Source organism: Puma concolor, chromosome B2, assembly GCF_028749965.1.
Source record: "Puma concolor isolate L17-30 chromosome B2, mPumCon1.1.hap2, whole genome shotgun sequence".
Lineage (NCBI taxonomy): Eukaryota > Metazoa > Chordata > Mammalia > Carnivora > Felidae > Puma > Puma concolor.
This window is the reverse complement of record NC_141671.1, coordinates 91196783-91209624: the sequence shown is the minus strand read 5'-3', so window position 1 is coordinate 91209624 and position 12842 is coordinate 91196783. Positions and strand designations below refer to the sequence as shown.

At 41.0% G+C, this 12842-nt stretch overlaps 1 protein-coding gene across 7 annotated transcripts in view; it reads left to right on the top strand.

Annotated features, from left to right (window-relative positions):
- Positions 1-3207: 3207 nt before the first annotated feature.
- USP45 (ubiquitin specific peptidase 45) overlaps positions 3208-12842 on the top strand; it is a 76499-nt gene continuing 66864 nt past the window's right edge. The window contains exons 1-4 of one of the 7 annotated variants that reach the window (XM_086707482.1): positions 3223-3299; positions 3817-4018; positions 7737-7846; positions 12592-12764. In XM_086707482.1, coding sequence (XP_086563608.1) covers positions 7747-7846; positions 12592-12764 — 273 coding nt within the window. In that variant the 5' untranslated portion in view covers positions 3223-3299; positions 3817-4018; positions 7737-7746. The other 6 variants (XM_086707486.1, XM_086707484.1, XM_086707483.1 and 3 more) reach the window with 6 other exon arrangements.

Here is a 12842-nt window from a genome sequence, read left to right as displayed (position 1 = left end):
TGTTGCTTCCAAAGGCTCTTGGGGAGAATTTCTTTTCTTGCCTTTTTCATCCACTAGAAGCTGCATGCATTCCTGGGCTAGTGGTCCCCTTCCCCGTCTTCAAAGCCAGCTGGCTAGCATCTTCAAATCTCTAACTCTGACTCTGCTTGTGTTGTCACATCCACTACTCTTCCTCTTACTCTTTTTTAAGAGACGTTTGTGATGATTTTGGGGCTACTCAGATGATCCAGGATAATTTCCCTATCTCAAGATCCTCAATTTAATCACATTTGCAAAGTCCTCTTGCCTTGTGAGGTAACATGAACACAGGTTCTAGGAACTAGAACATCTTTGGGGGCAGGGGGTGTTATGCATCTTCCCACATAGAATTTATCATCACTGTGTTTAAAAAATTTTTTTTAACATTTATTCATTTTTGAGAGAGAGAGGGTGAGCAGGGGAGGGGCAGAGAGAGAGGGAGACATAGAATCTGAAGCAGGTTCCAGGCTCCGAGCTGTCAGCACAGAGCTGGATGTGGGGCTCAAACTCATGAACTGTGAGATGATGATCGGAGCCAAAGTCAGACGCTTAACCTACTGAGCCACCCAGGGGCCCCTATTATGACCGTGTTTTTAAATTTATTGTCAACTTGGTTCATTACCTCATTTTTAAATTATTCTCAATTTGGTTCCCAAACATAATGAAAGCTATACTTAACTGCAAATTAATTTACAATGGAAAATTAAAAAATTAATTTCTAAATAGTATTACTAAAGTATCTAAGAATAATTTCATTAAGCACTTTAAAATTATTCAGTTTCAATAATTTAATAATTAATAAAAGCACTTCAAATTTCTACACCAGTGCCATCACATACAATTATGTTTTTCCAAATCATTTGGAGTTTAGACATAGTTTCTATATAATCTATATTGTGGATTAACTTTGAACTAAGATGTCATTATATATCATAGATTCACCCACTCCCCATGACATTCCTAAGCTGTCCTGAATACTTCATAAACCAAAGGTAGTGTGAACACAGGTATGGAAACAATGAAACAATGTACTTGGTTTCAATAAATCACATCTAATTTGATTTATGCTTTTGCAAGAGCACATATTACTAAACAATTCTTTTTCCAATGTTTATGACTAATTATTTGAGAAATATTTTTCTGCAGGATTTTTTTTTTCTGAAAAGATGAATAGCTCCTCCAATACCAGCACAGTGCCAAATTTAGTTTATTTAAGAGTTCTTATAGCAAAAAGTCTTGTCAAAAGAGTCTTGATCATTATTCCTTGGACAAGTGTCCAAGCTCTTCTTTCAGAGTTAGGAAGGCTTAAAGTGGGATGAAAGGGAGAAAAAAATAGTTGGTTCTGCTGAGTTGATATGAATCATTAATTCTCAACTCATTTTATTTCTTGGCATAATGCAAGTGAAAGGCATTTGGAAAGGAGGGGATTTCCCCCATTTCTTTCTAAGTCCACATCAAGCGTCCACATATTTGACAAATCAAATGAAGAATTAGGAAATGTATTGTTTTTCATGCAACTTTTTTTGGAAAGAGTTTCTATCAAAACTTAAAATGAGTATCTGTTGACTCAGCATTTCCACTGCTAACAGTTTACTGAAGATATTTGCACAAGTAGGCAAAGATAAAGGTACCTTAACAGGAATCTGGGGATAAAATGACACATCCATTCACGGGAGTTGTTAGCAAGTAGTCAAAAGAATGAGGCTAATGTGGGGTTATGCCCAAGACATACTGTCAAGTGAAAAAAATCAAGTTGTAAAATAGAACATAGACTGTTAGAAATCAAGATAGCTTTGGAATTTTGTCATTTCCGAGAAAAATTACGTAGTGTTTGCATAATTCCTAAATTTCTTGTTCTAATTCAGTCCCCCCCTTTTAAACTGTAAATTGGATTCCAGTATATGATACATTTTTAAAAATCCCATTTACTGCAGTGTGATATGGAAATTAGATTTGCTCAAGTTTGCATATCTTTTTTTCCTCCATGTTGTATTTTTTTTTTAAATTTTTTTAACGTTTATTTATTTTTGAGACAGAGAGAGACACAGCATGAACGGGGGAGGGGCAGAGAGAGAGGGAAACATAGGATCGGAAGCAGGCTCCAGGCTCTGAGCTATCAGCCCAGAGCCCGACGCGGGGCTCGAACTCGCGGACCGTGAGATCGTGACCTGAGCCGAAGTCGGAAGGCTTAACCGACTGAGCCACCCAGGCGCCCCTCTCCATGTTCTGTTTTAAATATGAAGTTAAAATAAATAAAAATGTTTGAGTGTAGACAATTTTGACTTCACAATTACACAACAATATGACCTATTCTTACTTGAGGAATATTTTTTTTCTCTAAAGCAAATATTCCCTAAAGAATATTTTTTCCCCTATTCCAAAACATGATTACGTATACCTATACCTAGCACAGTAACCGGCAGATTTATAGTTATATTTGTTGAATGAGAGGTTTCCATACATACAATGTAAAACATCTAGTAACTTTCCTTGCCAAGTTCTTTACATAGAAATAATGCTATTTCGTAAGAAATGAATGAGAGTTTTTAAGGGAAAATCAAAAATTTTTCGGCTTATCTCTGGTATCTTTTGACACTTAATCCAAGGTTCTATCCCTAAGGCCACACCTGTCTCCTGGCTGAAGAGTTGTGGGAGATTACAAAGCTTGTAGAGCTTACCCATAACTAGTGTTGATGTTTGCATTATCATTCGGACAAAATATTTTCAAACCAACTACTTTTAACTAAACAGATGCAACGTCCAGACCACTTTAACGGATAATCGAGCTTCGAAGAAGTATAGGTGTAGGTCAAGAAAATTTCTGTGTAGTAAGTAACGACAGGTAAGCCAAAAATAATGAAAAAATGCAAGGTAACATATGACAAATGTTAGATGTGACTTTATCGTACAGAAGAGGGTGATGGAGGGAAGTCGGAGGTTATCCCGTTAGGCCCTCAGCAACAAGTGGGACCTAAGTCCCCGACTCGGGGAAGGCCTGAGGGGCGCACTCCCGGACACTCGGGACGCAGCAAGGAGCCAGTTGCTATTAGTCTAAGATTAGCCTGGCCTGTAGCACTCTGCAGACTTAGAGAACGCAGGCGCGACGCGAGCCGACCCCGCCCTGTCCACGCCCCACTCCCGATGCCCGACCGCCAGAAGCGCGGCCTGGAACCCGCCCGGCTGTGGGGCGGACGCACGAGGCCACGCCCCTGCCGGCGGGGAGGTCGGCTGCGCAGGCGCAGTCTCTTGAGGTTGTAGACGCGGCGTCTCGGCCCGGCGTGGTGAGTCCGGACTGCGGCGCTGGGGTTGCCGCAGTATCTCGGTCGTCGCTTCCTCGCCTCCAGCCTCTTGTGGCAGGACGGGCCCGGGAGAGAGGCATCCTGCGCCTCCACCCCTCCCCACTTCGCGATCCCGGGGCGGGGGGGGGTGGTTCCAGGCGGTCGCCGAGGGCCGCGTGAGTGCGGCCCGGCTGGGCGGCGGCTGGAGGAGCCGGGGTTGTTTGGGCGGGAGGGGGGCCGCGGGGAGGGGCCCGCGTCTCCGCGGGATCGCGACCGAGGCTCGGCCCGACACCCTTTTCCCGCCTCCCTCCCGCGCTCTCGCCTCACTACGCGTTTTGTCTTGAGAAAGTTGGGATGCTTTGGGTAGGAACCGGAGGAAGCAAGGCTCACCGCGGGGTTTTGGAAGCATCGCAGAGTATTAGGAGCCCTGGAGACGAGCTGCTGGGGTCCGAGTCTCCACCATTCGCTGGCTCCCGGACCTCTGCAAGTCACTTAACTTCTGTGTGTCTGTTTCCTCAAGGGTAAAATGAGGGAAGTAATAGTAACCTCTCTCAAAAGGTGGTTGTTGAGAATCAAGTGTGATAGCATCTTTGAAGTGCTTAGAGCCGAGCCTGATGCACAGCAAAAGTATGCACGTGCTGTTCATGTTTTGGAGCCTGATAACTAAAAGGACAGTGTGTCCTTCCCACGCTGAAAACAACTGCCCGAGAGAGAGTCCAAGGGTAGGGAAAAATGATTTTTTTCTTTTTGTTTTTTCTTTGAGAATATGGGCTTTTGTTTGTATAGCATCTTTTTATAAAAAAATGCAGACATCTCTAAATAACTTAGTTGCACAGCCTACAGCAGAGAAAAGACAGATGTTAGAGTAATAGTGAAGTTGAAAACTGAAAAGTTTTGTTTGAGAAACCACGTGAGAAAAATGGCCAGAGCTTATTTGTGCTGAAAAGAGTTAACACACCGGCCCTGAGGCTGCTATCCTTAGAAAGGTCCGCTTTGCAAGGCTACAACTTGTTTGGCATCTGGGAGAGAACTATGTAGTTAAGCCAGAGTTACCAGCCCCCATAAAACCCCCCTGGCCTGTGAGTCTGTTATGGGTTCCCTGACAGAAACATTGCACAGACATTGCTAGATTTTCCTTTTTGGGGTAAAGAGTGCTCTGTTTGACCCTTTCGGGGAGGGAGAGAACATAAGCCTGCACGTGGATTCCTGCAAACTTCACTTGTGTCTTTTTGCATTATGATCCAGGCTGTAGGCCATACGACATTGCTGTAATAAAAATTAGTTATGAGTACAACTACATGCTGAGTCCTGTGAGTCCTTCAAGTGAATCCCCAAATGTGAGGGTGGGCTTGGAACTCCCCAGATCCAATATTGGTGGTAGAAAGAACTTGAAGGTCTAGTAATTGAACTTTAATTTTATTTCTTTTTGCCTTAAAGGGGACTGAAAAGGAAAGCTACCCAGATAAGTGATTGCTAAATAGTGGGTTGCTGTCCAGAAGTAATTCTGTTTAGATATATTCCATATGTCAGAAAAATCACTGGAACTTAACTCTACTTGCCAAGTTTGAGTGTCTTTTACAGACCTTTTGCAGATTATAGGTCAAACACCTGATTTTTTTGTTGTTCTGCCAGCATTATGTGCCATTGCCTATCTAGAGTTTATCTGTGCAGTTGGGGAAAAGGTGTGACAAGTCTCTCATGGCCATTTTTCCTAGATTCTATTACTTATGCCTATATTTTGAGGACATCAAGTTGAAATATTTGGAGGTAACTGTAGGCTTGGGGGTGGAAAGTTCAGATTTGCCATCTGATTGTCTTTTTTTCCCCCTTAGTTAAGTAGAAGACTAGATACTATTTTGAGAAGTAAGTAGATGGAGGAGTGAGAGGTTTGGGAGAGTGAGAAAGGTTTCAGATGACTGTGTGAGGAGTAGGTAAGTAAGTTTTCCGGAAAGTGTAGTGGTTAATGGCATGTCTTAATCCATTTGAGATTGAGACTGTGTTATGAATTTAGCAACCCAGTCTGCTTTCTTACAAGATTTTCTCCAGCCTGTTTGGATGGAGACGTGGAGAAAGTAGTTAACTGGGTTCATTTAGGTTTGAATTTGTGTTAGAGGAGTGATACGGTAGTCCTTAAGGCTGTGCTTTCATACTTTGTTCTTCCTATGTACATGGTAAGTAAGGTTGCACTCTTTGTACACGTCCACCTCCCACCCCCATATGCCCCATGTCTACTTGAAGTTAAACGTGGCCCTATGACTTGCTTGTGCTGGTAAAATATGACCAGATGTGACATATGTCATTTCCCAGTGAAGCTTTTTTTTTTTAATGTTTATTTATTTTTGAGAGAGAGAGAGAGAGAGAGAGAGAGAGAGAGACAGACAGACAGCACAAGTGGGGGAGGGGCAGAGAGAGAAAGACACAATCTGAAGCAGGCTTCAGGCTCCGAGCTACCAGCACGGAGCCCTACGCGGGGCTCAAACTCATGAGCCATGAGATCATGACCTGAGCTGAAGTCAGATGTTTAACCCACCGATCCAGCCACCCAGGTGCCCCTCTCTGAAGCTTTAAGAGCCAGCACTCCATTTGCCACTTCCCCATCTCTGTGCCTTGCTGTAGTGATCATGGAAGTGCTTGGTGAGAGGCAGCCTCTTGTCAACCTGCGCATTAAAAGTGAATAAGGAGTGGCTGATCAGGCAAGCTGGAGGAACTTCAGTTGTGATTAGGGAAGGGAATACCTGAATTAGTGATTTTGCAAGGTGGAACTGTAGGGGTAAGTGGATGAGGAAGTTTGGAGGGAAAAGGCAGTCAGAAATGAAATGGTCGGGATTCGTGGCTTGCTCTGTCAGTAGAGCATCTGACTCTTCAACTCACGATCATGAAGCCCCATGTTGGGTGTGGAGACTAGTTGGAAGAAAAAGAAAAGAAATGGTCAGGGAACTCAGAGGCTTTGTAGATCTCCAACCCTGAAGGCCATGATTTGTTGCAACTCATGTCAAGAGTGATGACCCCTGGAGTTGAAGAAATGGCTCTTAAAATGGTAAACCCCAAAACTCCCTTTTGTGGAATATGGTAGAACTGAATCAAGATTCAGAATTTATTATTGAGTTGAAAGATTCTTCCACCTTGATCAATAAAAGCAAGGAAACAGTTATGAAAATTACAGTATAGCTTAGCCATGGAACAGATATTAGGTAGCATTTAGGCTAAGCTACTTTAACAGAGACTCCAAGTACAGTGGTTTTAAAAAATGCTTCTTTTTATCTAAAATTTTTAGAATTAACTTTGGGGTTTTAAGAAATGTAAGGGACAGAGGTAAGTGACACCATGAAGAGACAAATTAAGTGTGGTACTTTATACGATGTTGCTATTGAAAGTGTAGCAATGGACTCCCAGCAATCCTTCCAACTGAGAGTTTGTTAGGCAAAACCTCAGGTCCTGTACCAGACTTGTTGAATCGAAATCCTCATTTTAACAACATCTTTAAGGTGGCTCATATGCACTGCCCTGATCTCTTAAAAAAGCTAGTGTTTAGGAAAGTATAAGATGGGAAGAACAGTTGTAGATTAAAAGATACTAACAATCAACAGGACAGAACCAATACAGAGTGCAAATCTTGACTGAATATTGATTGATTTAAAAAAAAAAAAAACAGTATGGAAGATGCTTCAGCTGAAGAGGTTAGAATATGGTGGAATATCAGAATAGGGGATTACTGTTCATTTTCTTAGATGTGATGATGATGAGATTATATGGAAAAATGTTCTTAAAAGAGACATGTTCTTTGCAACTTCCTTTAAAATAGTTGAGCAAAAACAAACATACCACATACGTGTATATATGTCTCTCTCTATACACGCTGATGTTTAGATAAAACAAATATGGCAAAATGTTCTCCGGGTGGAATCTAGATAGTAAATATATGGGTGCTTATTATATTGTTCTTTTAACTTTTGTGGAAGTGTAAATTTTTTCATGATAAAAAAGTGGAGAAAAAAAATGCAGTAGCGTTAAACAATTTATTTCTCTCTCACTTCAGTGCTAGGTCATATAGTGCAGGTAGGGCTGGCACATGGTTTCCATCCCTGGTCTGTGCTTTTCCAGCTTTTACTATTTCCTAGCTACTGGGATGGGAAAATGGCAAGGGGAGCACATGGTCTAGAAGCAGCACTTACTTCCTTGATCAGAACTTTAGTTTTTTCATTCACCTGAGCATCATTTTTCCAGGGAGTAGTTGGTAAAAGTCAAATGTCATGTGCATTTGTATATTGGTTTAATAAAGATTTCTTTGGTTTCACCTGATGTTTTCTTCTCCCTCTGTTGATTTCCTAGGCCCAACTAAAATAGAAGTCATTTCAGTTTTAATATACATAAGGTACAGTAGCTAAAATTTTCATTTTGAGGATTAAAGTATGTTCATCCCCCCCCCCCCCATCTTTTCAGTAACTAACAGATGCGGGTGAAAGAACCTTCCAAAGCTTTACCCGAGAAAGCAAAAAGAAGTAAAAGGCCTGCTATACCTCGTGATGAAGACTCTTCAGACGACATTGCTGGTAAATTGTGATATCTGGCATCCTTAATAGTGTTGCGGAAAATAACCATATTTGTTTTTAATTAAATCCTTTGCCCTTTATTTTCACTATTTTCTTTCTTTTAAAAAAAAATTTTTTTTTAACATGTATTTATTTTGAGAGACTGAGAGGCAGAGCATGAGTGGGGCAGGAGCAGAGAGAGGGAGGGAGACACAGAATGCGAAGCAGGCTCCAGGCACCGAGCTGTCAGCACAGAGCCCGACACAGGGCTCAAACTCAAGAGTCGTGAGATCATGACCTGAGCCGAAGTCAGACGCTTAACTGACTGAGCCCCCCAGGGGTCCCTATTTTCACTATTTTCTACATGAACTTTAAAATCAGCTTGTCTAGTTCCAGAACATCCTGTTGATTTTTTTATTGACATTTTTGTTTAGTTTATAAAGTAACCTAGAATTGGCATCTTTTTGTTTCCCGTTCTTCATGGCCTGTTAAAACCAAGCCTTCAAGGCCGGGAGGCGTCTCTGGGAGTTGCTCGCCTTGGACTTGGTTTTCTCTTCAGCTTCATGACCTCCGTTTTGGCCTCTGAGGATTCATACTTTCTTACTAGTTCAGCTCTCCATTGAAAAAGTTGTTTAAAATTTTCTTTCTTTCTTTTTTTTTTTTTAATGTTTATTTACTTTTGGGAGAGAGAGAGAGAGAGAGAGAGAGAGACAGAGTGCAAGCAGGGGAGGGCAGAGAGAGGGAGACACAGAATCTGAAGCAGGCTCCAGGCTCTGAGCTGTCAGCACAGAGCCCGATGTGGGGCTCAAACTCACGAGCTGTGAGATCATGACCTGAGCCAAAGTCAGACGCTCATCTGACTGAGCCCCCCAGACACCCCTTTTATTTCCTGTTTACGTGGTTTTAACTTGGAAAGTGTTTGAGGACAGCTAGATTGCTATATTGAGGGAAGACTAAATTATATCTTTAAGCATTTGTTTTATTCTGTGGATATGATTTTTTTTCAGGGATTTTGAGTATTCTTATGTTAACTCTTCCTTGCCTGTCTTCTAGTTTCTTTTTCCTCAAATCTTCTAAAACTCCTGTTTCCTTTTCATTTTGCTTGCTGTTTTCATGTTTATCTTTACAGTGTTTTCTGCAGTGTCTGTTTCACCTTATGCCCTTTTTACTTTTGCCGTCATTTTTGTGGTTTATTTTTTTTTCTTCCATTTCTTTCCTGAACCCTGCTGGTCACTTCCTACTGTTTTGCCACCTTGTGCTGGAGCATTTTGCTTCTGTTTTGTATTTTTATTTCATGGCAATTATTTCTGTGCCACTTGTTTTTCCTTTTTATTATATTGGCATAGAATTTGTGGCTTTGATTTCTCATTTCTTTCATTCTTTGAAGTAGGGTCACTTTTCTTGGGCCATTTAGTTTTGGAATATTCGTGTAAGAAGGAAGGCCAAAGCACTGTTGAGACCAACTGTAGTTTTGAGTCTGAGCACATTGAACCTTCTTCCCACCCAACAGGATTATGCCGCCCTGGGTTATTTCAGAATCCAAAATATCCCTTCTCCCTTACCTTAGAGAGAAGACTATTTCTGGCAAACATGGCTTGTTCTTTTGTTTCTCACTTAGTGAATGAGACGTTGCCGCCTTTTGCTTCTCAAAACAAAACTGGATACAGGGGAGCTCCTGCCAGTGTGGTTGCAGCACAGAGATTTCGGTTTTGTTCTTGTCTGTGAAGCACACATCATTCTCTGTGAAGTCTACAGCTGCAGTGTTCTCTCTGCTTCCTTCTGTATACACTCCTATTTGGGATTTCTGGGCCTCAGTTGTCTCCTGGTTTTTCTGAAAATGAACTTGGTTTTTTTGTTTTGTGTTCTTGTTGACCTTGGGTGGTTCTGGGAAGAGAATGGGAAAGTGTTGATTTTAGACCATCATTTACAAACTGGAAGACCTCCTTGTGGAGTTTTTATTAATACCTAAGATGAAAAACATGGAGATTTTACTTGTTGTTTCTGATTTGTTAATGTGGAACAATGATAGACTTCAATACATTTGTAGATTTTCCTCAGGAATCCCTAGAGGACTTGTTTGGCAAATCAAATTTAGACAATTGTATAATTAAATTACAGAAAACTGAGGAAATCTCCTTATTAGCACAGAAAAAAAAAATTTTATGTTTCCCCCCCACAAGAGATTATGAATACTATTTACTTATTTATTAAATGTTTATTTATTTTGAGAGAGAAAGAGAGGGTGAGTATGAGTGGGAGGAGGACAGAGAGAGAGGGAGAGAATCTGAAGCAGGCTCCATGCTGTCCGTGCAGAGCCATGACCATGAGATTATGACCTGAGTGGAAATCAAGAGCTGGCTGCTTCTCTGACTGAGCCACCAGATGCCCCTATAAATACTGTTTAAACACTGGTTAGTCTTGTAGAAAAACTTTGAACTTTCAGATTTCTTTATAAAAAGTACCTATGGTTGAGGCATTTAAAAGCTAATAGAATTCATTTAGAGGCCTGGAACCTTTTTATAATGAATTTACTTATCTCTGAATTCATTAACAATTTCAGTTTTATAAGTCTGATTTATAGAATCAGAGACTAGTTAAGTTGTCCCCTGGCCAGATGCCACCCCAGAGATGATATAGAAAGTGTATGGAATGATTTTTCCACTTATAATTTTAAAATATAAAAACTCAAAGCAGTGATATTTGGTAAACCCTGTCTAGGTCCTGTTCTTGTGTGGTCATCTATCAGTCTTCCCCAGAACACCCCTTTCGTTAATGGCATGTGTCCTTTTCAAATACAGGACTTCAGAGTTACTCCTTTTGTGTCTATTCTTGTAACTTGCTCTTGGTGTACAATGAGAAGGCTTAATCTTTTATCAGATTTACACATTACTTTTGCTGAAAGTAAATTATATTTTACAACAGATCACTTGTCAGGAGTCACATTCTTAGCCTTCAGGATGAATGGGACTAACGCTTAGCCTCTCTCTAGTTAACTAATAGGGGCAAGGAGTGCTGGGCGTTTAGGAAGGGAAGTGGAGAAAGTGGAAATGCACATACTCCTGTTTCCCTCTTCAAGTTACTCAGTCTTTCCTTCATTGTTTGGTTTTGGCAGATAGTTGTAGTTTTGGTGTTTGGAATAGTTGAAGTTGGAGAAATGGAAGTGTCATTGTGTCCTTGCAAGAAGACTATGGTTATCTGAAGAAATAAAAACATATTAGGTCATTTTGGCCATTTGTCTCCTCACGGTGCACACAGTGGGACTCTGTCATAAAGGATAATTAAGGGCTATGCAAAGTCATTTGCTATTTGAAAATATTCATTAAGGGGCGCCTGGGTGGTTTGGTTGGTTAAGCGTACGACTTCGGCTCAGGTCATGATCTCACGGTCCGTGAGTTCGAGCCCCGCGTTGGGCTTTGTGCTGGCAGCTCAGAGCCTGGAGCCTGTTTCAGATTCTGTGTCTCCCTCTCTCTCTGCCCCTCCCCTGTTCATTCTCTGTCTCTATCTGTCTCAAAAATAAATAAACGTTAAAAAAAAATTAAAAAAAAATTCATTAAGGACAATTCTTGTACCTGTAAATGATTCCATTGTTTGTTCTTCTCTCTCTCCTTTCTCCCAACAGGGATGAAAATAGCATCAGAGCAGAGGTAGGCTCTGTGGAAAGATTTTATGTGTGTATCTTAATGAGAAGAAAATATATTCAAAATCCTTATTAACACAGCTGCTCAGCAAATTATCTCCTTTATTTATTAAACTTTTTACTTTTGGCCTAATTTTACTTTATTTTTTTAACATTTATTTATTAAAAATTTTTTTTTAATGTTTATTTTTGATAGAGAGAGAGAGACAGAGCATGAGTGGGGGAGGGATAGAGAGAGAGGGACACACAGAATCCAAAGCAGGCTCCAGGCTCTGAACAGTCAGCATAGAGTCCGATGCAGGGCTCGAACTCACAGACCATGAGATCATGACCTGAGCCGAAGTCGGATGCTCAACCGACTGAACCACCCAGGCGCTGTAACATTTATTTATTTTTGAGAGATGGAGAGACAGAGTGTGAGGGGGGGAGGGGCAGAGAGAGAGGGAGACACAGAATCCAAAGTAGGCTCCAGGCTGTGAGCTGTCAGCACGTAGCCCGATGCAGGGCTCGAACTCACAAACCGTGAGATCATGACCTGAGCCGAAGTTGGACACTTAACTGACTGAGCCACCTGGGCGCCCCTATTTTTGACCTGATTTTAAATTAATAGGAAGGTACAGAGAAATACACAAGGGGGTCCCATTCATTCTTCACCCAACCTCTCCTGATTTAATCTTATTTCTACAGTATGATATTAAAACCAGGAAGATGACGTCACTACAATCCTTACAGCTTCTTCTGATTTCACCAGATCTACAAGGCCTCATATGTGTGTATTTGAGTGTGTATAACTCTATACGCAGTCTAATTACATGTGTAGTTTTGTAACTACCACAATTGAGATATCTGGCTGTACCATCACCATCCCAAGTGTTACCTGATAATAGGTAACCTGTCCTCCACCCATAGTTCCTGGCAGCCACAAATCTGTTTTCCAACTCTATAATTATGTTATTTCACAAGTGCTTTATAAATGGAGCCATGCAGTATGTATCCTTTTAAGTTACTTGGTTTTTTTAATCTCTTTGCTTTTTAGTTACAGTGTTTTCATGCTATTGATTTTTGCTAAATGATGATAGCACTTTGGTTTAGCAAAGAAACTGTTCAGATTTTGTTATGTCTTATTCAGTAGGTTTCACTTGCCCACATGTAAATCTTGCCATCAGTGTGAATCATGTGAAGAAAGCAATAGCTGAGAATGTGTGGTCAGTTTGCTCCGACTGTTTAAGGGAAAGAAGATTCTGTGATGGGCAGCCAGTACTTTCCTCTGACATTTGGTTGTGCCTCAAGTGTGGTTTTCAGGTGAGAAAAGTGATTTTTATCTGTGACTTTAGTCTTAAATATTTTTATTAAATGCTTATTATGAGTTGGACTATTGGT